This window comes from Phascolarctos cinereus, unplaced genomic scaffold, assembly GCF_003287225.1.
Source record: "Phascolarctos cinereus isolate Bilbo 61053 unplaced genomic scaffold, phaCin_HiC Scaffold_726;HRSCAF=1367, whole genome shotgun sequence".
Lineage (NCBI taxonomy): Eukaryota > Metazoa > Chordata > Mammalia > Diprotodontia > Phascolarctidae > Phascolarctos > Phascolarctos cinereus.
The window spans coordinates 44021839-44048137 of NW_027556098.1; the positions used below are offsets into that span (position 1 = coordinate 44021839).

The window sequence follows — 26299 nt, forward strand, 5'->3', positions numbered from 1 at the left end:
GGACAGTGTGGAGATGAACTGGTTAATTATGGGGTCAATAAGGGGAAGGGAAAAGGGAGTACCCAGTTTTGGGGTGATGGAAAGAATTGGGGAGGTGTCTATTTCTCCATTTAACTCATGGACTTTTGCTCTGAATGTTTGGATGCTACGACATTTGGTGCTGATTTATTTAGTACTGAATTTAACAATTAAATGAGCAGTGTTCTCTGCTAAGAAGGTGGAGGAGGGGTGCTAAAGGAGAGTTGCAGGGATGAAAACGTTAGAATGGTTGCTGTGGTGAATGAGATAGTGAATAGGGAGCTTTTGCAAAAAGATTGCCCTACTGTAGTGAAGGCCCAACTTAAGTGACACCAGAATAAGGCTATATTTTCTAAGAGTCTCTTGACTCTGATACCCATTTCCCAAAATCTCAAAGATGGAAAGGACCTTAGAATTCATCTAGGCTAACCAGTACCAGACTGAGAATCAACTCTACAAATCCATCCCCCTCCATCACTAAAATAGATCCTCCCAAAGTGGTCATCCAAAACATTTCACTTTTGTGTAGTTAAATTGTTGTTATTTCTTTCAGCAAACCTCTCTGCAACTTTTAGTTATGGTTCCTAGATCTGTCCTCTAGAACCAAATGGAGTAAGTCTAAACCTCATCCAAATAACAGCCCTTCATATATTTGAAGATGGGTATCAAATCACTTTTGAGCCTTCTCTTTTCCAGGGTAAACATATACAGTCAGTTCTACTGATTTTTTTTCTTTTGCTTTTTGGTGAGGCAATGGGGTTAAGTGACTTGCCCAGGGTCACACAGCTAAGTAAGTGTCAACTATCTGAGGCCAGATTTGAACTCAGGTCCTCCTGACTCTAAAGCTGGATCTCTATCCACTGCATCATCTAGCTTCCCCATCCAGTGATGTTTTTATGACATGATCTTGAGGTTGTACATCATCCTGGCTGTACTCTCTTCTGCACACTCCAAAATGTGGCATCCACAACTGAACCCAATAATACATTATACTCTGTCAAGGGCAGAGTACAGTGGGGATACCACTTCCTTCATTGTGGACACTATACCTCTCAAAGCATAGTAAAAGTACATTAGCCTTTTGGTTGCCATCTTGTGCTTTTAACATTTTGAGTTTTTAGTTTACTAAAGCACTCATACCTTTTTCAAATTTGGCTATACCATTTTTTTATATGCCACATAGAGGACTTTCTCTATACTAGATATATTATTTATCCATATTAGATTTCATGATTGTGATTATTACACCCATCTCAAAAATGGTTTCCATGAAGTTTCATAAAAGATTGAAGAAATAAGTGACTGATAAAGGTAGTAAGGTTATCACATGTCAGTGCAAATGGTTGTCCAAGTCCTGCAATCCTAATGAGAGAATGTTTAAAGAGGAAGGCGTCAACATTTTGAATTGATTCTCTTGGAAGAAATTGGTTGAGAACCTGGTTGAGATTTGTGCAGGCCACATGATCATCTCAATAGGTTGCAGAAAAAGCTTTTGACAAAACACAAGACCCATTCCTATTAAAAACACTAGAGAGCATAGAAATAAATAGAATCTTCCTTAAAATAATAAGTAGCATCTACCTAAAACCTTCAGCAAGCATCATACGTAATGAAAACAAGCTAGAAGCATTTCCAATAAGATCAGGGGTGAAACAAGGGTGTCCATTATCACCACTGTTGTTCAATATCATACTGGAAACATTAGCTTTAGCAATAAAAGAAAAATAAATTGAAGGCATTAGAATAGGCAAAGAAGAAACAAAACTATCACTCTTTTCAGATGACATGATGATATACTTAAGAGAATCCTACAGAATCAAGTAAAAAACAACTTGAAATAATAAACAACTTTAGCAAAGTTGCAGGCTATAAATAAACCCACATAAATCATCGGCATTTCTATTTATTATCAACAAACCCCAACAGCAAGAGATAGAAAGAGAAATTCCATTTAGTTACTGTAGACATCATAAAATATTTAGAAGTCTACTTACCAGACTTCTGCTTCTGGGAGCCAACATGGCGGAGTAAAAAGGTGGTCGCTCTCATGCTCCCCTATCAACCTCTGAAAACCAGAAAATATCACCCCAGAAAAAAACCCTGGAATAACTGAACTAGAAGAAAGACAGGGAGCAGCAGTGCACCAGCCCAGCAAATGGGTCTCCCAGTGCCTCAGCAAAAATAAGGAGGCAGCTACAAGGCCCCAGGCGTAAGTACCCTGCAGCATTCATCTGAAAGGAGCTGAAGAAAACAACCTAAAGGCTTCCTAAAGCCCAGCCTTGCTGATTCCAACCCAACACCAGGTAGCTGTCAGACCCTACAGCCTCCAATTGTGAAGAAATCCTGAAGCCCAGGTGGTAGCAGGCAAACACCAACACCTGGACCTCTGAGTGCCTCAGTGAGGGTGGGGGGAATGGGGGGAACTGGTGGAAACCAGCTCAGAAAACCACCAGGTGCCTCGGCACTCTACCACAAAGGAATCTCCCAGTGCATTAGCAGAAAGAGAGACAACACTGCAGGGGCCCCAGGCAGATAAACACCCAGCACCCATCTAAAAGGAGCTGAAGAAAGCTAAAGGAAAGGAAAAGCAGGCAACCTAGAATTGCCTGAAAGTTCCAGCCTTGCTGATTCCAGCCCAACACGAGGTAAGCTGCCAGAAACCTACAGCCTCCAATTGCCAACATAAGAGGCCCCAGCACAAAAAGCCAGTGACCAAGACCTAGGCTCCCAACACAAGAAGCTTGGGTCAGTACCTCTGTTCCCCAGCAGGAGAGCTCAATCTCTTTAAAGGCCAGGGAATAAAGAAACACCATGAGTAAAAAGAAACATACCATAGATTCATATTATGAGAAGAGTGAAGATCAAGACAGAAATTCTGAAGAGGACAACATTGTCAACAAACCCACATCTGCAACAACAAAAGGGAATATGAACTGGTCTGAAGCCCAAAAAGCCTTCTTAGAAGAGCTCAAGAAGGATTTTAATAGTCAAATGAGAGAGGTAGAAGAGTCCTTCAAAAATACAATTGGCCAATTGGAAAAAAAATACACTGAAGAAAACAAGTCCCTAAAAAACACAATTGGCCAATTGAAGAAGGAAGTACAAAAACTAACAGAAGAAAACAATCTGTTAAAAACTAGAATTGGACAAATGGAAACTAATGTCTCTATGAGAGAGCAAGAATCAGTCAAACAGAAACAAAAAAATGAAAAAATAGATGAAAAGTAAAATACCTCATCGTAAAACAACGACCTGGAAAATCGATCAGGAGAGACAATTTAAAAATTATTGGACTACCTGAAAATCATGATGAAAAAAAGAGCCTGGACAGTATCTTTCAGGAAATCATAAAGGAAAACTGCCCGAAGTCCTAGAACCAGAAGGTAAAATAACCATAGAAAGAATCCACCGATCACCACCTGAAAGAGATCCCAAATTGACAATGCCAAGGAATATAATAGCAAAATTCCAAAATTACCAGATGAAAGAGAAGGTGCTGCAAGCAGCCAGAAAGAAACAATTTAAATATCATGGAACCACAGTCAGGATTACACAGGACCTTGCAGCTTCTACATTAAAAGACGCAGGGTGGAACATGATATTCCATAAGGCAAAGGAGCTTGGAATGCAGCCAAGGATCAATTACCCAGCAAAAATGAGCATCATTTTTCAAGGGAGGAGATGGATATTCAACAAATAGGAGACTTCCAAACTTTCCTGATAAAAAGACCAGAGCTCAACAAAAAATTTGATCTTCAAGTACAGGACTCAAGAAGGACTAAAAAGGTAAATGGGACAGAAAGATACAATATGTTGTTAATAAGGGGGGGCTGTTTAAACCCTACAAGGGAATATGAGACTTGCAACCCTTGAGAACTGTATTGTTATTACACCTGTTAAAGGAGTATACATAAAGAGGGTGGATATTAGTTGACTTTGATGTAATGATTAAAAAAAAGATCTAATCAAGTGGGTTAAATGGATCCAAATAAGTAGATTGATCTGATCTTAGAAAATGTACTGAGAAAGGAGGAGGCAGACAAGGGTAAATTACATTACAGGAAAAGACACAAAATCCTATTACAGCAGAGGGAAAGAAGGGGGGGGGAGCATTGTTTGAACCTTACTCTCATCAGATTTGGCTCAAGAAGGGCATAACATAATCAGTTAGGTATAGAAATCTAACTTGCCCTAATAGGCAGCAGGAGGGAAAAGGGGAAAGAAAAGGGAAGGGCGATAGAAGGGAGGGAAGAAGCAGTAAGAAAAGGGAAAAGGATAATAGAAGGGAGGAGGGACTGAAGGAGGCAGTGGTCAAAAGCAAAACACTAGTGAAGGGGGAAAGAAGAAAGGGGAAAGAAAAGCATAAATGGGGGAAAAAGGATGGAGAAAAAGACACAGATAGTAATCATAACTGTGAATGTGAATGGGATGAACTCTCCCATAAAAGGAAACATTGCAGAATGGATTAAAAACCATAATCCTACAATATGTTGTTTACAGGAAACACATTTGAAAAAGAGTGACACATACAGGGTAAAGGTAAAAGGCTGGAGCAGAATATATTATGCTCAGCTGAAGTAAAAAAAGCAGGGTAGCAATCCTGATCTCAGACAAAGCAAAAGCAAAAATAGATCTAATCAAAAGAGATAAGGAAGGAAACTACATCCTCCTAAAAGGCACCACAGAAAATGAAGTAATATCATGACTAAATATATGCACCAAATGGTATAGCATCCAAATTCTTAGAGGAGAAGTTCAGGGAGTTACAGGAAGAAATAGACAGCAAAACTATACTAGTGGGGACCTGAACCTCCCCCTCTCTGCACTAGATAAATCTAACCACAAAATAAACAAGAAAGAAGTTAAGGAGGTGAATAGAACATTAGAAAAGTTAGGTATGATAGACCTCTGGAGAAAACTGAATGGGGATAGAAAGGAATATACTTTTTTCTCAGCAGTACATGGCACAAATACAAAAATTGACCATGTACTAGGGCATAAAAACCTCACAATCCAATGCAGAAAGGCAGAAATATTAAATGCATCCTTTTCAGATCATGATGCAATAAAAATTATATGTAATAAAGGGCCATGGAAAGATAGACTAAAAAAAATTGGAAACTAAATAATCTAATCCTAAAAAATGATTGGGTCAAACAACAAATCATAGAAACAATCAATAATTTCATTCAAGAGAATGACAATAATGAGACAACATACCAAAACTTATGGGATGCAGCGAAAGCAGTTCTTAGGGAAGTTTTATATCTCTAAATGCTTACATAAATAAAATAGAAAAAGAGGAGATTAATGAATGGCCATACAACTAAAAAAACTAGAAAAAGAACAAATTAAAAATCCTCAACTAAACACCAAATTAGAAATATTGAAAACCAAAGGAAAAATTAATAAAATTGAAATTAAGAAAACTATTGAACTAATAAATAAAACTAAGAGCTGGTTTTATGAAAAAACCAATAAAATAGATAAACCTTTGGTTAATTTAATTAAAAAAAAGAAAGAAGAAAACCAAATTACTAGTATCAAGAATGAAAAGGGAGAAGCTATCACCAAGGAAGAGGAAATTAAAACAATAATTAGGAATTATTTTGCCCAACTATATGCCAACAAATTTGACAATCTTAGTGAAATGGATACATATTTACAAAAATATAAATTGCCCAGATTAACAGAAGAGGAAGTAAAATACTTAAATAACCCCATCTCAGAAAAAGAAATTGAACAAGCCATTGATGAACTCCCTAGGAAAAAATCTCCAGGGCCAGATGGATTTACATGCGAATTCTATCAAACATTTAAAGAACAATTAATTCCAATACTATATACTATTTGGGAAAATAGGTGAAGAAGGAGTCTTACCAAATTCTTTTTATGATACAAATATGGTGTTGATACCTAAACCAGGAAGAGTCAAAATAGAGAAAGAAAATTATAGACCAATTTCTCTAATGAATATAGATGCAAAAATTTTAAACAAAATACTAGCAAATAGATTGCAGCAACTTATCACAAGAATAATACACTATGACCAGGTAGGATTTATACCAGGAATGCAGGGTTGGTTCAATATTAGGAAAACTATCAGCATCATTGAGCATATCAACACAAAACCAACAGAAACCACATGATCATCTCAATAGATGCAGAAAAAGCTTTTGATAAAATACAACACCCATTCCTATTAAAAACACTAGAAAGCATAGGTATAAATGGAGTCTTCCTTAAAATAATAAATAGCATCTATCTAAAACCTTCAGCAAGCATTATATGTAATGGGGACAGGCTAGAAGCATTTCCAATAAGATCGGGGTGAAACAAGGATGTCCATTATCACCACTGTTATTCAATATACTGGAAACTTAGCTTTAGCAATAAGAGAAGAAAAAGAAATTGAAGGCATTAGAATAGGCAAAGAAGAAACAAAGCTATCACTCTTTGCAGATGACATGATGATATACTTAGAGAATCCTAGAGAATCAAGTAAAAAACTACTTGAAATAATAAACAACTTTAGCAAAGTTGCAGGCTATAAAATAAACCCACATAAATCATCAGCATTTCTATATATTACCAACAAAGCCCAACAGCAAGAGATAGAAAGAGAAATCCCATTTAAACTTACTGTAGACATTATAAAATATTTAGGAGTCTACCTCCTGAAACAAACCCAGGAACTCTATGAACACAATTACAAAACACTTTTCACACAAATAAAATCAGATCTAAATAATTGGAAAAACATCAGTTGTTCATGGGTTGGCTGAGCTAATATAATAAAAATGACAATCCTACCTAAGCTAATTTACTTATTCAGTGCCATACCAATCAAACTACCAAGAAATTATTTTATAGAGTTAGAAAAAATAATAACAAGATTCATTTGGAAAAACAAAAGGTCCAGAATATCAAAGCAACTAATGAAAAGAAATGCAGGGGAAGGTGGCCTAGCAATTTCAGATCTTAAATTGTATTATAAAGCAGCAATCATCAAAACTGCTTGGTAGCGGCTAAAAAATAGAATGGTGGATCAGTGGAATAGGTTAAATATGCAAGACACAGTAGTCAACGACTATAGTAGTTGATTATTAGATAATCCCAAAGACCCCAGCCTCTGGGATAAGAACCCACTCGTTGAAAAAAACTGCTGGGCAAGGGCAGCCAGGTGGCGCAGTGGATAGAGCACCGGCCCTGAAGTCAGGAGGGCCTGAGTTCAAATCCAGCTTCAGACCAAACACTTGACACTTACTAGCTGTGTGACCCTGGGCAAGTCACTTAACCCCAATTGCCTAAAAACAAAACAAACAAACAAAAAACAAAAAAGAAAAAACTGCTGGGAAAACTGGAAGAGAGTATGGCAGAAACTAGGCATAGACCCAAATCTCACACCATATACCAAAATAAAGTCAAAATGGGTTCAGGACTTAGATATAAAGGCTGATACTATAAGCAAACTGGGAGAACAAAGAAAATTTACCTATCAGATCTATGGAGAACAGAAGAATTCATGACCAAACAGGAGATAGAGAACATTATGAAAAGCAAAATGGATAATTTTGATTACATTAAATTGAAAAGTTTTTGCACAAACAAAGCCAATGCAACTAAGATTAGAAGGAAGGTAGAAAATTGGGAAAGAAACTTTACAACCAGTCTCTCTGATAAGGGCCTCATTTCTAAAATATATAGAGAATTAAGGCAAGTTTATAAGAATACAAGCCATTCCCCAATTAAAAAATGGTCAAAGGATATGAACAGACAGTTCTCAGATGAAGAAATTAAAGCCTTCTCTAAATTGTGATTGATTAGAGAAATGCAAATCAAAACAGCTCTGAGGTGCCACATCACACCTATCAGATTGGCCAACATGACAAAACAGGAAAATGATAAATGTTGGAGAAGATGTGGGAAAATTGGAACACTAATGCATTGTTGGTGGAGTTGTGAAATGATCCAACCATTTTGGAGAACAATTTGGAACTATGCCCAAAGGGCTATAAAAATGCACATACCCTTTGATCCAGTAATAGCACTTCTAGGGCTATATCTCAAAGAGACCATACAAATGGGAAAAGGACCCACATGTACAAAAATATTCATAGCAGCTCTTTTTGTGGTGACAAAGAATTGGAAATTGAGAGGATGCCCATCAATTGGGGAATGGCTGAGCAAGTTGTGGTATATGAATGCAGTGGAATACTATTGTGCTATAAGAAATGATGAACAAGTTGACTTCAGAAAAACCTGGAAATACTTGTGTGGTCTGATGGTGAGTGAAGTGAGCAGAACCAAGAGAACATTGTACGCAATAACAGCCATGTTGTGCAATGACTAATATTGATGAACTTAACCCTTCTCAGCATTACAAGGATGTAAGACATCTCCAGAGGCCTCGTGATGGAAAATGCTATCCACATCCAAAGAAGGAATTATGGAAGTTGAATCGCTATCATCTTTTTTTCTCTTCTGTTGAGTTTTGTTTCCTCTTTTTGATGGTTTCTCCTATTCGTTTTAATTTTTACTTACAACTTCACTAATATGAAAATACGTTTAATAGGAATATAAATGTATAGCCTATGTGAACTTGTGGGCCGTCTTGGGGAGGGTGGTGGGGAGGAAGGGGGAGAAAAATTTTCAACTCAAAAGCATATGAAAGTGATTGTTGATAAATCAAAATAAATTAATAAAATTTTAAAAAACTAAAAAGAAAAAGACGTCTACTTACCTGAACAAATCTAGGAACTATATGAACACAATTAGAAAACACTTCACACAACTAAAGAGAATTGTGCAGGCCAAGAAAGTGTGAAGAGAGCACTCAAAATAATGAGATTATAGATTCCTTTAAGGACTGAAGTATTTTAAACTAGACTAGAAAATACCTTTAGGGTAAGGGCCATACCTTATAATTCTTTAAATATACAGAATAGTTCTTTGAATATGGGAATAGATTTTTTTTTATTACTCAAAGTTGTTAGAAACCAGATACTCTAATTCAAGGAAAGAAAGAAAGAAGTGAAGTAATTATACTCACGATTAATGGTGTGGAAGAACACTTTATGTCTTTAGGATCTGAAATATGAAAACACATGAAATGAATTTTTCAGAGTCTACATACAATGTGAGGCCATTTGGTAAAACCATTATTTTCAAAGTAAGGAGCAAAATAATGTAAAAATTTAACAGCAAACAAAGTTTCCATTAAACCAGATGTAACAAGTACATTCTGGGCTCACTATTTCAGAACCAGGTACTGGGGTACCTCAGGTGTTGGGGTTTCTTTTCTCCACTGCTATTAACCCAAACTCGTACCAGTTGTATACACTTAACTTACATGCATCAGTTACATTTCAGCACTTAACATCAATTAACTATTACAAAGTAATGTTTACATTGAAGATGTAGCAAGAACAAAAGTATAAATATTTTCCCCCAATATCTGTTCCTTATTTCACCTCTGTCTCTGGAAAAGTAGGCTCAGACTTAGCAGTTTTTTTATAGCATCGTTCCATCAGATTCAGTTCCCAATGTGAACTGATGACTCCTGGGGAATCTTTGTCTCTGCTACCACTTTGCTTGTTCCTTAAGGTAGCTCCTTAGGTAAATCACACTGAGCTTACTGCAAAACTAGAAGGCTCACTCTCCTGACTTTTTGAAACTGATGTCATATTCTTCACACTTTCCAATCCCTTTACCTAGAATGAAAGAATAAATGCTGAAGCAGCCAAAAACCTGAGGCCTAATTTTTTAAGGGTCATAAATTAGTATTTATTATTTAAGTTCAAGAACAAGTTACGAATGGGGTGGGTGCACATTCAGAACAAAGAGTCAAAGATGGACCCCTAAAGGAAGGAGAGGAAGGAGGAAACTGGGACACCAGAACCTCTCATCTGTGTCTGCTCTAGATGGGGTTGATCTGATTTCTGAGCCTTGGTCCATGGCACATGATAAGGCACATGATAAATGACATTCTAGGGGATATAGATTTACAAAAACGTTCAGGGGTGGCCAAAGTTACACGTCCAACTGAAGGTGGGGGCTAGGATTCTCCTTGGATCAGCAGCACCACTTCCTTTTATGGAACTGAAGCACAGAAGTTTGGTAAATTCCATCCTATGCTTTTCAGCTCTTATGAAACATTCTTGCAGTTAAAGTCTTTGTGCTAAAGAATTCTTTCATTGCTTCTCTAACTTCTTGTACTTTGCTTCTAGTTTCTTTGAATATGCATCCAACTTGTAAGCTGCCTGCGCAAGGGCTGCTACTTGCTCCTCAGTTAAAGTGATCTGATCCAGATAAGGCTGAAGTGCTGCAGATTTGTAGTTTAAGTCCTTTAGGTTTCTACTTATGTTTACTGCAGTACCTTTTCTTTCCAGATAACTTGAAGCTAGTCAGTTCATTTATATTTTCCAGAAGTTTATAGTCTCCACTGGCGGCTGTCAGCTCGCCTGTCAGATACATGGCCATTTTGGAGAACATGTCCTGGCACAGCCCTGTGATGTCTGCCTTGGTGGGCTCTGTGGCCTCCTGGGCCATTTCCACCACAGCATCATCTAGGCTGGAGAAGGGTGGAAGGAGAAAGGCTGGAGAGAAGGTTGGGGATAAGAGTGGAGAGGAAGAGGAGAGGGAAGGAAGGAAGGGAGAGAAGGGGAGAAAAAGAGAAGGGTGAAGAATCTGAGTCTGAGGCCCATTTTAATGAGGCTCCTTGGCAGCTTTGTAGGTAGAGGGTAAAAGGCCTTCCATCATTGTCTCTCTCTCTAGATGGTATCAGCCGAAGAGACAAACAAAAAGCAGAAATCTTTTGAGGAAGAGAAGCTGAGGAAAATTGCTGAGGTTGTAGTCTGCTAGTATGTTTTGAAGATCCCCTCAGTTCTGATTATACAGTGAGTCAAGTGGTTATCAGACTAGAATTCATTGCAGAATGTCAAGGCATGTTCTAAAGTCTCTCCAAAGTTTACTTCCATTATACATCATTATTGCTCTTCTGGAATCAGCTCCCTAGCCTCCTTATGTGGGAAGCAACATCACAGGTACTCTCTACATGTCAGTCTGTCCAAACATTTATTAAATGCCTACTAAGAGCCAGGCACTGTACTAAGCACTGGGGATACAAAGAAAGGCAGAAGACAGTTTTTGCTCTCAAGAAGGTCAAAATAGGAGTTCAAAGCTTTTGATTTTGCCTTCCTCCCAACACCATTTTTTGATCTTTTCCCTCCCCAATATAGTCAAAAAGGGGAGGAATGTGCGCCCCTCCTGCTCTCCCCAGTCCTAGCTAATTTTGAGCTCTATCACTTCTGACACCGTTCTTATAGGATCATTGCATATTTATTTATTTATTTGCTAGGCAATGGGGTTAAGTGACTTGCCCAGGGTCACACAGCTAGTAAGTGGCAAGTGTCTGAGACTGAGTTTGAACTCAGGTCCTTCTGACTCCAAGGCCAGAGCTTTATTCACTGAGCCACCTAGCTGCCCCTGCATGTTTATTTATTCATACTTTGATCTGTCCTTATATATAAGGTTTTTAAAAATTCAAATTTGCTATGGAATTCCATATGTCTCTTTTGAAAACTCTGCTTTATGGAAGGGTAGTGGACTAAGACTTCAGGTGTATTAAATAATTAACAATCAATAGTATAGGGGCAGCTAGGTGGCACAGTAGACAGAGCACCGGCCCTGAAGTCAGGAGGCCCTGAGTTCAAATCTGGCCTCAGACCAAACACTTGACACTAACTAGCTATGTGACCCTGGGCAAATCACTTAATCACAATTGCCTAAGTATAAAAAAAAAAATCAACAGTACACCCAGTCTGAGTACTTGAATTAAAAACCCACCCAGTCTCCCTTGAGTAGAAGTCTTAATTTCAGAGGAGGGGAAGCACTGAGAAAACAGAAAAGAAGGTCAACCAATAGATGAAGTTTATTATAACAACAGAGGGAATGTCTTACATATTGTTGACCAAAGTAAAAGTAAGAATGTCTTATAAACCAAATTAAGAGAGGATATGTCCTTTAGTTTATTAAGGACCTAACAAAATAAGAATTACTGTCATTCAGTGAATAAATATTTATCAATGTGCCAGGCACTGGGCTAAGTATTAAGAATACAGAAAGAGGCAATAGACAGTCCCTGCTCTTAAGGAGTTTACTGTCTAATGGATGAAACAACAGAAATTGGGAAGCTTGATCAGGAGGTTGTCATTGTTCATTTATTGAATTGTGTCCTATTCTTTGTGACCCCATTTGGGGTTTTCTTGGCAAAGATACTAAAATGGTTTGCCATTTCCTTCTCCAGCTCATTTTATAGATGAGGAAATGGAGGCAAACAGGTTTAAGTGATTTGCCCAGAGTCAGACAGCTAGTAAGTGTCTAAGGCTGGATTTGAACATGAGCCCTCCTGACTCCAGGCACTGTGCCACTTAGCCTTAATTCTCTAGCAACACGGATCCTTCTCCAAGGGTGTGTTGGAATTAGCACTACAATTGTTGTATCTGGCACATCAGAAACCATAAACTTAAAACTATATTTATGTTTTCCTTAATTCTCCTTTTTTTGGTGGAATATTGACTTTTGCTTTATAATTGCTATAGAGAGTAAGCCAAAAATCCATGAGTAGGAAGTTTTTCTAATTCAGAGGGAGAAACTCTGCCAACTAAGAAGCTCTCTCTTTGAACAGAACACTTGTGCATAAATTTTTTAAAAATACATCTCTTATAGATTTGCCTAAAATGTAAGAGTAGATTTTTCTCCCACACTTCCCACCCTACCCTCCCAATTGGAGTTGAGCCTCTAGAATTTCATTCTTGTGTTATTCATCCTTTGGGGGCTGACTTTCCCTGTAGAATTTTAATCATACGTAACTGGGGTCTGTTACACGTGCAGTCCCCGTGAGCTTGCTTAGCTGATACAACCTTTCCACATGGAGAAGCTAAGGACTTTGTTTCTGGGAGATTGTGAAGATATGGAATGGAAGTGCTTTGGAGAGATTGGATCATATGTAAACATGCTTTAACGCATTCCAGTTGGTTGGCCACCTGTTAAAAGAAGAGGCCTTTTGATTGACTACATTTATTTAAAGAAACCAACAACAACCTGTCATTTCAGTACCTTCCTCTTTTGCTTCATTTGGTCTTGTGAACTTTGCTGATTCTTTTGCTCTTTGTGATCCATGGGAGACTACCCTGTAAGAGGAGAGAGTCCATGGGGTCTTCTCCCTACTGAAGTTATATGGCCCTTAGAAATAGGCCTCAGTCCTTGGACTCTGTTCTTTTCCTTTTCAGATGAAAGAGACTGGAGTCTCCAACCTTGAGTTTTGAAAGGTTGGGAAAGCCATGGGAAGTTGGGATTCAGAGCTAATCCAGGTTTTATAGTCAGCCTAGCATCAGTGCCCACAGAAGGACTCATCTGACAGAGATGATACCTTTGAACACAAACTTTATGGGACCAATGTTATGTAGGAACCGAGCCAAACAGTGAACCTACTCCACCAGAGGCTGAGGTTGTATCAAAAATTTAAAGATGTGGGACATTATGGTCTCTTGGCTCATTTGCATATAGCTATTTTTTTTAAGGCAATTGGGGTTAAGTGACTTGCCCAGGGTCACACAGCTAGCAAGTATCAAGTGTTTGGTCTAAGGCCAGATTTGAACTCAAGTTCTCCTGACTTCAGGGCCGGTGCTCTATCTACTGTGCCACCTAGCTGCCCCTGCATATATAGCTGTTTTAAGACCAAAGAGGGTAAATTTTTTTCAAATGAAAAATTATTATAACTATTTAGAGACCTGCATATGATTTTAATAATACTGCCAATTTTAGAAGGGAAATTTGGTGAGTTGTACCTTTTAAGGAAGAAGTGAATCATTGACTCAGGAGACTCTGAATTAAGCTACTGAAAGGTATAGGAGAGATAGGAGATAGGATTTTTTTTTATCCCTTTAATAATTACCATTTGAATCCAAACACTATACTTTCCTTCTTGAATATGGCTTATAGAAAAACTAAGTGTGGTTTGTAATTTTGCTTTTAGTCAGAAAAGGACAAAGGAAGTTATTGAGAGAAAAAATACTTATAAAATGAATAAACATTAGTATTTGTTGAAAGAAATATTTTTAAAACCCTCTTATAGTGTACTGATGCACACATAAATGTATTATATGGTAAGTTTGTATAATTATTTTTTGGTGTTTACATAAGTTGCCCCTCCTGGATCACTGCCTTGTTGTGGCTCAGATCATGAGCAAAATTCAGATCATATTGCAAAATTCAGACTTAAATTCAAGAAATTAGGGAAAACCATTAGGTATGACCTAAATAATGTCCCTTATGAATATGAAGTGGAAGTGAAAAATAGATTTAAGGGAGATCAAGTAGATAAGAGTGCTTGAAGAACTATGGACAGAGGAGTTTGCAATATTGTGCAGGAGGCACATCCCAAAGAAACAGAAGAGCAAGAAATCAAAATGGTTGTTTGATGAGGCTTTACAAATAGCTGAGGAAAGAAGGAAAGCAAAAGGGAAAGGAGAAAGGGAGAGAAATACCCAACTGAATGCAGAACTCCAGAGAATATCAAGGAGAGATATAAAGGTTTTCTTAAATGAAATAGAAGAAAATAATAGAATGGGAAAGACAAGGAATCTGTTCAGGAAAATTAGAGATATCAAGAGAATATTTCATGCAAAAATAGGCATGATCAAAGACAAAAATGTAGGGACTTAACAGAAACAGAAGAGATTAAGAAGAGGGGCAAGAATACGCAAAAGAACTAAGGAAGAAAGATCTTAACACCATGATTGTATGGCTACTGACCTAGAGCCAGACATTCTGGAGAATGAAGGCAAGTGGGCCTTTGGAAGCTAACAATAAGGCTAGTGGAGGTGATAGAAGTAGCCGAGCTACTTAAAATCCTAAAAAATGATGTTGTTAAAGTGCTATACTCAGTAGGCCAGCAAATTTGGAAAACTCAGCAGTGGCCACTGGATTGGAAAAGATCAGTTTATGTTCCAATCCTAAAGGACAATGCTAAAGAATATTCAAAATTACTGAAAAACTGTGCTTATTTCATACCCCAGAAAGGTTATGCTTATGATTCTGCAAGTGAGGCTTCAGCAATACGTAAACTGAGAATTACCAGGAAAGCAGGCAGGTTTTTGAGGAAAGAGAGGAACTAAAGACCAAATTACCAATGTTCACTGGGTTACAGAGAAAGCAAGGGAGTTCCAGAAAAAAAGTCTACTTCTGCTTCATATACTGCGTGTGTGTATATATATAAAGAGATGGGAGTGGCAGATCATCTTGTCTCCTGAGGAGCCTGTAGGTGGGTCAGAAAGCAACTGAATGTGGAACAACTGATGGGTTTAAGTTTGGAAAAGGAGCATGACAAGGCTGTAGATTGTCACCTTATTTATTTAATTTATATGCAGAGTATTTCATGCAAAATGCTAGACTGGACAAATCAAAAGCTGGAATTAAGGCTGCCAGGAGAAATACCAATAATCTCGGATATGCAGATGATACCACTCTGATGGCAGAAAGTGAAGAATTAAGAAGCCTCTTGATGAGAGTAAAAAAGGAGAGTGTAAGTTTAACATCAGAAAAACTAAGATCTTGGCAACTAGTTCCATCACTTCCTGGCAAACAGGGGGAGAAGAAATGGAAGTAGTGTCAGATTTTATATTCTTGGGCTCAAAGATTATTGCAGATGGTAACTGTAGTCATAAAATGAAAAAAACTCTTCCTCCTTGGAAGGAAAGCTATGGAAAATCTGGATAGTATACTAAAAAGCAGAGACGTCACCATGCCAACAAAGTTCCATATAGTCAAAGCTATGTTTTTTCCAGTAGCAATGTACAGCTGTGAGAGTTGGACTGTGAGTGAAGCTGATTGCCACAGAATTGACATTTTTGAATTGTGATGTTGAAGAAGACCTTTGAGAGTCCCTTGGACAGCAAGGAGATCAAATCAGTCAATATTAAAAGAAATTAATTCAGACTACTTGCTGGAAGATCAAATATTGAAGCTGAAGCTTAAATAGTTTGGCCACAAAATGAGAAGGCAGGATTCATTGGAAAAGACTCTGATGTTGGGAAAGATTGAAAGCAAAAGGAAAAGGGGATGGCAGGGGATGAGACATCACAGAAACTGTGAGTATCATAAAAACATTGAACATGAACTTGGACAGACTTTGGGAGCTACTGGAAGACAGAACAGCATGGTGTGCTATAGCCCATGGGTCACAGAGTTAGAAGTGACTCAAAGACTGAACGACAAAAACAACAGAAATTGTATTTTTTTTCCTCTTGGAAAAGACCTTATTTTAGGAGTGCAGCCTTTATTTGGAAGCAGCACATAGCTTAATTGCTAAAGTGCCTAATCAATTTCTAATGTAGATACATTCCCCCATAAAATATTCTTCGGTTATTTTGCACTTTGTGGTCTGTTTCCTTAGTTGGATGGTAAGCTTCTTAAGACCAGGCAGGAACCACGGACTATTTTCTTTTCTTTTGTAAGAGGTAGAGAATCTTTTTACAGTACCTAGTTGGTGCAGTAACAATTGACTTAGGTGAGATGATAATACTAAGAAATCTCAAACTTAAGCACAATCACAAAAACAATTCATTATTTCTGTTCTTTCCAGAATCAAGCCTTATTTTGTGATAGAAAAAAGTGCAATATTCAATTATACATACTATAGATTAGAGTATGACATATAAGTGCAGAACTTATACAGTGGACACATTTCATTTGCAGTTCAATGAGAAATATGTTTCAGTTCTTCCAGAATACTGTAGAAAGTTAATGACCAAAGGAGTAAATACAGGGAGTCATTTTTCTTTGGTGACTATGAAGGTGCAATTTGACCTTCAAAGGGCAACTCATTACTGCACAACTGTTCTTAGTTTATGCTTAGTTAATTCTCTCAGAGTAGAGATGGTAACAGTATCAAGATATTGTAGAGACCCAACTTTATTCTGCATTTAGAGAATCTTTTATAAAGCCTACTTGATGTCATGATGAAAGATTTAATTGCTTTAACATAAGAAAAGAAGTGTAGATACTAGAAATACGGCTTTTTCCCTCAAAAGATGGTTTGTCTATAATCGCTAAACCTGAACTTCGACTCCACGTCCTAGTACGGAAAAGGCTGGAGTGATAGCATGAAGAAAACTTCATTTTTGTGAATATCCTAAAATAATGAAAATGAGAGAATGGTGGCAGCGAGGTGGCACAGTGGATAGAGCTCTGGCCTTGGAGTTAGGAGGACCTGAGTTCAAATTTGGGCTCAGACATTTGATACTTATGAGCTGTGTGACCCTGGGCAAGTCACTTAACCCCATTGCCTAGCCAAAAAGCAAACAACAACAACAACGACAAACAAAAAAAAACCAAAGAGAATGATTTGTTTGATTTTAGAGAAAAAAAAGTATAGGAATCAAAAGGACATGTGAAAGACATGTAATTTATAGAAGACACCAGAAACTGATAGACATGTAACCAAAGTTCCCACTGAATTAATGTTAAATGTCAATGGATAATTCTTATTCTTGATCAATCCTCATTTGCAGTGGTTAGTAGGGAGTTCTCTAACAACATTTGATATTATTGCTTTGAGCCATAATCAAAGAGCCAAATAAATGATGAGTTGAATTTTCACTAATGGTAATGAAAACATTACCTTCCCATTCTATTAACATATATGTTACTTATGTCTCCTGGCAGCACTACGGAATTACAAATGTGTGTGTACATGTGTATACACACACTCACAAATGTTAGTATGGAGTTAGGTCCATCTTTTGAACTTTCAGTGTGGGAGAAAGAGGTAAAATTTCCTGTTTTCTTATTTTTATTTTTAATTATATGTCTTTTATCTATATAATTAGAAACATAACAGTTATGAAATTATTACTATTATTAAGCTTTTTCCAAGGTGAGAAGCAGTGCAATATAGTTAATAGGAAGCCCACTTTAGAGTCAGGACTCCAGTTCTAACTCTGACACATATTGGCTTTGCAATCTTAGGCAAGTCATTTAACCTCTCAGTCTCCCAGTCAACTTTCTAAGACTATAAATTGCAGAATAAATGTTGATCTGCATTGGTAGAGAGAATTTCTTCACTGGAAGCTCTATATGCCAGTGAAAGCATGGGTCCAAACACTAGCAACACCACCTTAAAATGACGTGAAGTATTGTAGGGACCACAAATACTAAAGTTATGTTTGATTGAAAATAAAATACCAATTCAATATTTGCTCTTTTCAGTAATAAGGCAGTCTCAAACAGTTTATAATCAGGATATCTGGTATACCCTGAGTTTTAAGTCTATGACACTGTATATCTTCTTAGAAAGAGGTAGGTAGATAACACAATCTTCACTTAGCAGTAAGGCTACCAGATAAACGGGAGGTTCATCAAATGTGAAAAATGCTGTACATCTGGGGCTTGGAAGGGACAGAATATAAAAAAGGAGGGAAGGCTCCTGTGAGCAAGAAGGGGAGGCTGGAAGGTCGCCTTAGTGATTACCACATAGTAAAGGAATATCAGCTTGGCTGCTTTTCATGACTTTATGAAAACAGCAAGCAACTTCAGTATGCTGAGAGCAGTAAATGTTTGGTAATACTTAATGTCTATCATATTTCCTTGGAGTTGCCTGCCAGATGATGGGCTGAAGATGATAAATAGAAAGAGAAGCCTAAAGACTAGGGGCTCAAGGTGATTCACAAAGAGGAAAGCAAATTTGCATCTACTCATCTTTTCTAGTTATTTTCCTCATATTGAAGTATAAAGACACCTGTTAAAGCTCTATCACTCAACTGTTTAATGTTCCCACTTGATTTTGGAGGACATTTTGGGAAGTTTACAAACAAGTAAGGAAAAATCTGCCCAATAGGAGAGGAGGAATAATAAGGCTACAATATGATTAATGTATGTAATGTAATGAAATCAATCAATCAATAAGCATTTATTATTAAGATGGGCACTGAGTTAAGTGTTGACTAGACAAAGAAAGGCAAGAACACAATCCTTGCCCTCAATGAACTCATATTTCAATGGGAGAGACAACATGCAAACAAATATGTCATACAAGATATATATAGCATAAATTGGAAATACATCTAGGTTCCAATTAGTGCAAATAATGAATCTCCTGTAGTAGTCAAATATGTCCAAATTCATACTATTCAAAGTTATCATTATGTAAAATACGGTAATTGGTTCCAACCCAATGGAAATATGCAGAACAATGTGAATACATTATTTATGCTAATGAGAAATAGCAGGGAAAGGGGAGGGAAGCAACAGGAAAGGCCTCTTGCAGAAGTTGAGATCTCATCTGAGTCTTGAAAGTAGCCATGGAAACCAGAAGATGGAGGTGAGGAAAGATAACATTGTGACGAAAAAAAGAGGGATAGCCAGTATTGATGTGCAGAGTCAGGAGATGGAGCATTGCATTTAAGCACCAGGGAGCAAGTCAGCATAGGTAGATATTAGAGTATGTGGAGGGGACTTATGTGAAAGAAGATAGAAAGGGATCAAGTTTCATAAAACTCTTCATGAAGCTTTCAAAGTCAAACAGAAGATTTTATATTTGATATTGGCCGTAATAAGGAGCCAATTGAGATGACTGAGTAGGTGACATGGTCAGCTTTGTGGTTTAAGAAGTTCACTGTGGGGGGCAGCTAGGTGGTGCAGTAGATAGAGCACCAGCCCTAGATTCAGGATGACCTGAGTTCAAATCCGGCCATAACACTTACTAGCTGTGTGACCCTGGGCAAGTCACTTAACCCCATTGCCTAACCCCGCCCCCCACAAAAAAAGTTCACTTCAGCAGCTGAATGAAGGATAGTGTAGAGTGGGAAGAGTTGAAGCAGGAAGATAAACCAGAAGGCTACTGCCAAACTTTCAAGCATTAGGTAATGAGGGTAGTACCAAGGCAGTGGTTGCGTGAGTGAAGAAAAAGGGACATAAAAGAAAGATGTTGTAAAGGCAAAAAATGAAAGGTCTTGACTGGTTTTGTGGAATGAGTGAGAGTGAGGAGTTGAGGATGACACTCAGGTTGCCAGTGTGGGTGAATGGGAGGATAGTAGTGCCCTTGACAATAATAGGGAAGTTCAAAAAAGGGGAGGATTTTGGAGAAAAGATAACTTCTGTTTTGGCTATGTTAAGATTGAGATGCTATGGGACATACAGTTCAAGATGTCCATACTTTGACTTTCGCTCAAAAGAGAAGGGCTAGATCTATTGATATGGGAATCACCTACAGAGAGATGATAATTGAAGCCATGGTATTTGATGATATAGCCAAGAAATACAGCATAGACAAAGAAGAGAAGATTCAGGGCAGAGACTTGGGGGAGATTAATGCTTAATGGGCATGACCTAGATGAAGATCCAGCAAAGGAAACTTTACTGGTGAAATTAATGACTAGACTTACAAAGTCCTTCCCCGGGCAATTTATATTTCATAGAACTCTATACTTACGTTCAATAAGAAAGAGAAAACACACTGTCCCCATTGAGGCAATGATGATACCAGGTACTACAAAAGATAGTCCCCAACAAGTAGACACCCAATAGCCAGCGATCAAAGATCCCAAGATATTCCCCACAGAGGTGTGAGAATTCCAAATGCCCATAATTAAGCCTCTCCTGAAAGAGAAGAAAACAACAAAAAAACAAGATGGTTATTGCATTGCTTAAAAAGGTGAAAATATACTGCAAATATATGAATTTTTTTTACAAGATGTGGTATTTGTGTGTTTTCCAAAGAAAAATTATTCATTCAATTTCATAAAACATACAGATATAAAGAGTACCTGTGCAGATGCAACTATGTGTGTTTCTCAGGACTGAACAAGGCTATTGTTGGATAAAAATGTATTCATTTTACAATTAGCAAAGGTAAAGGAATGCTGGCTAAAATGTTTTCATGGAGCTAAGAATATATATAGACTAAGGCTTCTGTTAAAAAATACTTATTGAAATTTCCAGTAGGTTGATGATGATCACCGTGACTAGATGATGAATTCTTTGGCCTTTGCAACATAGAAAACAAAGAAAAATACAAGATGGCCCCTAGTCCTGTGCATCCCTCTTCAGCTTCTGCAGGCAGAGTGAGAGAGTGGTAGGAGGGAGGAACTGAAGCATATAAATATTTATATTCTCACTACAAATGAAACTAGAAGACAAAAGGAAGTGGCAATTAATTCATCAATAAACATTAAGCATCTGTTACGTTCCAGGCACTTTGCTAAGCCACGGGTATACAAAAAGAAACAAAAGACAGTCCCTCTTTTCTATTTTTTTTTTGTTTGTAGCTAGGCAATGGGGTTAAGTGACTTGCCCAGGGTCACCAAAGCTGGCAAGTGTTATGAGGTCAGATTTGAACTCAGGTCCTCCTGAATTCAAGGCTTGTGCTTTATCCACTGTGCCACCGAGCTGCGCCCCCCCCCCCAGTCCTTCCTTTCAAGGAACTCACTATTTCACAACAAACAAACAAATAGGTACAAACAAGCTATATACAGATAAATAGGGAGTGCTTAATAGAGAGAAAACATTGAATTAAGAAGGATTAGGGAAGACTTCCAGTAGAATGTGGAATTTTATTTGAATGTAAAGGAAGCCAAGGAACTAAATGGAAGGATGAAGTATAGGTCCTCCTTGGAAAAGCAAGTAACCTTTTTAAGCTACCAAGAGACACCACTTTTTTGGACATTTAGTCAATTTATATCAAAGATGTGCATTTGTAAAAAGATTGCCATAAAGATAATTATAGTTTATTCACCAACATCTACTGTATGAGATAAGATAGTAGAGAAATTAGATGAAAAATTCAGTAAGATCTCTCAAATTAAATGAACTGAAACACTCAATAACTCTGATGCAAAGATGAACATAGGGGACCGTGAAAACTATGGCTCAGGAATCATAAACAAAAGAGCCAAAGTCTGATAGACTAACATAGAAACATGTAATCGATGAATCAAAAACTCTTTCTCTCTCTCTCTCTCACACACACACACACACACACACACACGAACATACAAATTATTGGTTACTTATGAAAAGATAGAAAATTCCTGGGCATTATTTCTATATCAGAGTTCCACGAATTGTGTACAATATGAATGTGGGATTATTATAGCAAAGATCAAAGTCCATATTAAACTTAAATGATAAGAAAAAGAATGAGGCATGAAATGAGCACGATTCCAACTTGCCCCATGTAAATAAGATGTTGATAATCAAAAATGGACATGGCTAAAAATGTTGCCATATCATAGATTGTCAGCATTTCCTAAGGAAGTTCAATTCACATAAATCAATCTCTACAACACGGATAACAAAAGAGCCTGGAAAACAACTTGGATGTCCAACACGTGATCACTGTCAAATGGAGAAATGCAGCAGCCAAAGGCAACAGCAGTTCAGAATATAAACTTACTTGTGAAATTTACAAATGTTTCATTTAATTTAAATCAAGAAGCATTTGTAAGAATCTATCTGTGCTGCATTGTGCCAGTTGCTAGGGGTGTAGAGACTTTGACCTCAAGAAAATTACATTCTTAGCCAAGATGGTGGAGTAGCACCTGGGGCTAGCACAAAAAGAGGTCCTAAATCCAGCAGAGAAAGGCCTGATGTTGGGAAGAGAGCAGGAGCAGATGCTAATTGCCAACTTTGTCATTTATACCCCAGAGCTGGGTCAAAGATTCAGTGAGGATTGATGATGAGGCAGACCAAGGCAGGAGGTTGTTTACTCAGAAAGTAGCAGCAACTATATGGTTCTGATCCTAGAAGCAGAATAAGGTCTTAGATCTAGCTATTAGCCTCACCTGATGTCTACAGTGGAATAACAAAGGCAGAGATTTGAAATCAAATGAGAACCCACAGTTCTGTCCCTCCAAATCTGCAGAGTTTCCTAGCTAGCAGACTGTAGTTGGGTCAAACAGAAGTTTAAGGCACTTCCAGCCAGGGGCAACCACAGTTGTGTTGGTGGGACCCAAACCTGGGTCATGAGCTTACAAAACTCAAATTAGGAGGACAACAATCAGACATCAGCCTGGATCAGAATGCTTTAGGTGCACTAAAAGATTGCAGATCCCAAACTTGGAATATGTCTGATATCTGTGAAGTATGCAGCATTCAATAAACAGATAAAAAAAAAATCAAGATTGAGGGAAAAGAAAATAAAACCAAGCAAGTCCTAGACATTCTTTCTATAGAACTGCACAGAGGATGACCTTAGTGCAAAGTCCCAAGTATGAAAGTAAGGCTAGAAGAATAAGTAAGCAATGACAACAAAACCAAATCCCACCACGAAGAATGAGTTATGGGGGCAGCTAGGTGGCGCAGTGGATAGAGCACCAGCCCTGAGTTCAAATCCAGCCTCAGACACATAACACTTACTAGCTGTGTGACCCTGGGCAAGTCACTTAACCCCAATTACATAAAAACCAAACCAAACCAAACCAAAAAACAAACAAACAAACAAGAATGAGTATACCATTCACAAATCCAGAAGAAGAGAATGATTCCAAAACACCACCAAGCAAAGCCTCAATGAAAAACACAGTTTGGGCACATGTTTCACTAAAATTCTAGGAATAACTGAAGGAGAATTTTTAAAAAAAAATGATTTTATAAATGAAATTGAGGCACTTAAAGAAAGAATTGAAAAAGAAATGAAGGCTCAGGAAGAAAGACTCAGAAATAGAATTCACAGTTTAGCACAAGATAAAAAAAATTATCCAATCAACAGATCTTGAAAATTAGAAAGGACCAAACAGAAACTAATAACTCTATAAGACAATAAGAAAAATTAAAACAAAGTCAAAAGATTTAAAAATAGAAAAAAATGAAAGATATTTTGCTAAAAAAACCTTACCAATAAAACAGATCAGGGAGAGATTATTTTAGAATCACTGGGCTACCTGAAGGCTAAGACAAAAAAAAAATCTAGACATAATACTTCAAGAAACTATAAAAGAAAATTGTCTGGATCTCTTATGCACAGAAGGGAAAGTAAAAAGAGAAAGAATCCACAGATTACTATCTGAAAAAAAAACCCAAAAGTGAAAATTTCCAGGAATATTCTAATTAAAATTCCAAGCTTTCAAGCCAAAAAAATTATACTGCAAGAGCCAAAAAGAGAGTATTCAAGTACAGAGGATCCACAGTCAGGATCACATAAAATTTAGCAGCCACAATAAATAAAAGTGGCAAACATGGAATACAATATTCCAAAAGCCAAAAGATACAGGCTTACAATCAAGAATAATTTTCCCAGCAAAACTGGAAAATTCAATATACATTGGGAAATTCGATAGCAAAGATCCTGAAGAAATATAAGGAAAACATTGAAGACTGATTATGAGGCACTCACTAAGGTCAAACTGTTTCCTTATTATATATATATGAAAATGTTATCAGTATTTCTTAAAACTGTCATCATTACTAAGGGAGTTTGAAAGAAAGGTTGGGGCTGATTTTTTATGATGGGCTGATTCTAAAAAACAAAATTGGGTAGGAAAAGGTAAAGGAGAAATTATATTCCAAAAATGGGGTGTGAAACTAATACAGAGGAGCAGGTCGGGGTGGAGGGCTGGTAATGTTGGGACTTACCTGCATCTGGGTTGAAGAGGAAACAACCTGCACATCTGGAAGGATGTGGAAGTCTTCTGAACATGTAGAGAGGTTAGAAAACTGAAGGACAGGGTAGGGAAGGGACTTTCAAGGTATTTGTGGATTGGGATTTGGTAAAGCGGGGGGAGAGAATAGGGGAGACTTTTGGAGGAGGGTATGGATTGAGATTGCAGGATGTGAGGAGAGGATAGGGGGACTCTTGGAGGGGTGAGTAAAATGGGTGGTGGGGAGAAGATAAGGTAATGGGGATAGAGTGAAAGGGAGGCTGAGAGAGAAAATAGTGAATAAAAATAAGATGGAGGGAAATTCACTAAGAGTAATTATAACTTTGAATGGGAATGGGATATTTATAACAGCTCTCTTTGTGGTGACAAAGAACTGGAAATTTCAAGAATCTGAAATAGCAGGAAATTGCAGGGCGTACGGTTGTGATGTAATACTACTGTGCTATAAGAAATGATGAGCTCAATGATCTTTAGAAAGGCATGGAAAAAGACTTGCATGAAACGATGAAGAGCAAAGTGAGCAGAACCAAGAGAACATTGTATGTAGTAACACTGTATACAGCATACAGTAACAGTATGCAGTAATATTGTTTTAATAATGACTTTGAGCGAGGGCAGCTCAATGGAGCAGTGAATTGAGCTCTGGCCTTGGAGTCAGGAGGACCTGAGTTCAAATCCAGCCTCAGACACTTACCATTTACTAGTTGTGTGAGACCCTGGGCAAGTCACTTAACCCTGATCACCTCACCAAAAAGCAAAAAATAAAATAAAATAAAAAACCCTTCTTAAAAAAATGACTTTGAGTGACTAAGTTATTTTGACTATTATAAATACACCAATGTTAAAAAAGGACATAAGAAGAAAGATGCTATCTGCATCCAGAAAAAGAACTGCTAAATAGATGTATAGAATAATTACACACACACACACACACACACACACACACACACACACACACACACACACATACACCTATTTGTGTTTAATGGTAGCCATCTCTAGGGTGGCAGGGGAAGCAAAAAAAGAAAAAAAGAAATTTACATGATTATTGTATTATATATTATTGTATACTTAGAGGGAATAGCAAATTGTACATGGTAGATTTGCAATTTCATGTGCAATCATCTTTTTTGTTGTACTGTGTTATGGAATGCTTATTTTGTTGCATGAATTGAAAATAAAATTAAAAAACAAAAACAAAAACTCAATATAATCCTACAGGTGAAAAAAAATGGATCTTCAAGGAAACAGAGGACTTTCAAGCATTCCTGATGAAAAGAGCAGAGCTGAGCAAAAATCTTCAAATACAAAGTAGTCAAGAGTGACATAAACAGGTAAATGTGAGTGGACAATTATAAACAAGTAATCAAGGATGAAATGTTTAACTCTAATAGAGCAGACTGATAAAGGTATCCCATCAGAACTTTAAAATCATCCAAGGTCATAGCAAAAGCTAAATATGGCCTGGTAATTTGATGATCTTAATAGAAGAAAGTAAGCAGGAATGGGGAAAAGAGTAAACCAAGGGAAAAAATGATAGGAAGGTTGTGGGAAATTATCTCCAATAATCAAAATAACCAAGTAGAAGAATACGCAAACAAGAAGGAAGAGTTCAGGAGGAGTGA

The 26299-nt window shown here is 37.4% G+C and overlaps 1 protein-coding gene and 1 pseudogene across 3 annotated transcripts in view; both read right to left on the reverse strand.

The window, feature by feature from the left end:
* Positions 1-26299, reverse strand: part of SLC37A1 (solute carrier family 37 member 1) — a 175819-nt gene that overhangs the window by 74460 nt on the left and 75060 nt on the right. For all 3 annotated transcript variants that reach the window (XM_020973886.2, XM_078146507.1, XM_020973884.2), the window contains exons 8-9: positions 20510-20676; positions 9071-9108 (exon numbers count right to left, since the gene is read on the reverse strand). In XM_020973886.2, the coding sequence (XP_020829545.1) occupies positions 9071-9108; positions 20510-20676 (205 nt within the window). The remainder of the gene's footprint in view (positions 1-9070; positions 9109-20509; positions 20677-26299) is intronic.
* LOC144454457 (biogenesis of lysosome-related organelles complex 1 subunit 2 pseudogene) lies at positions 10169-10640 on the reverse strand (annotated as a pseudogene).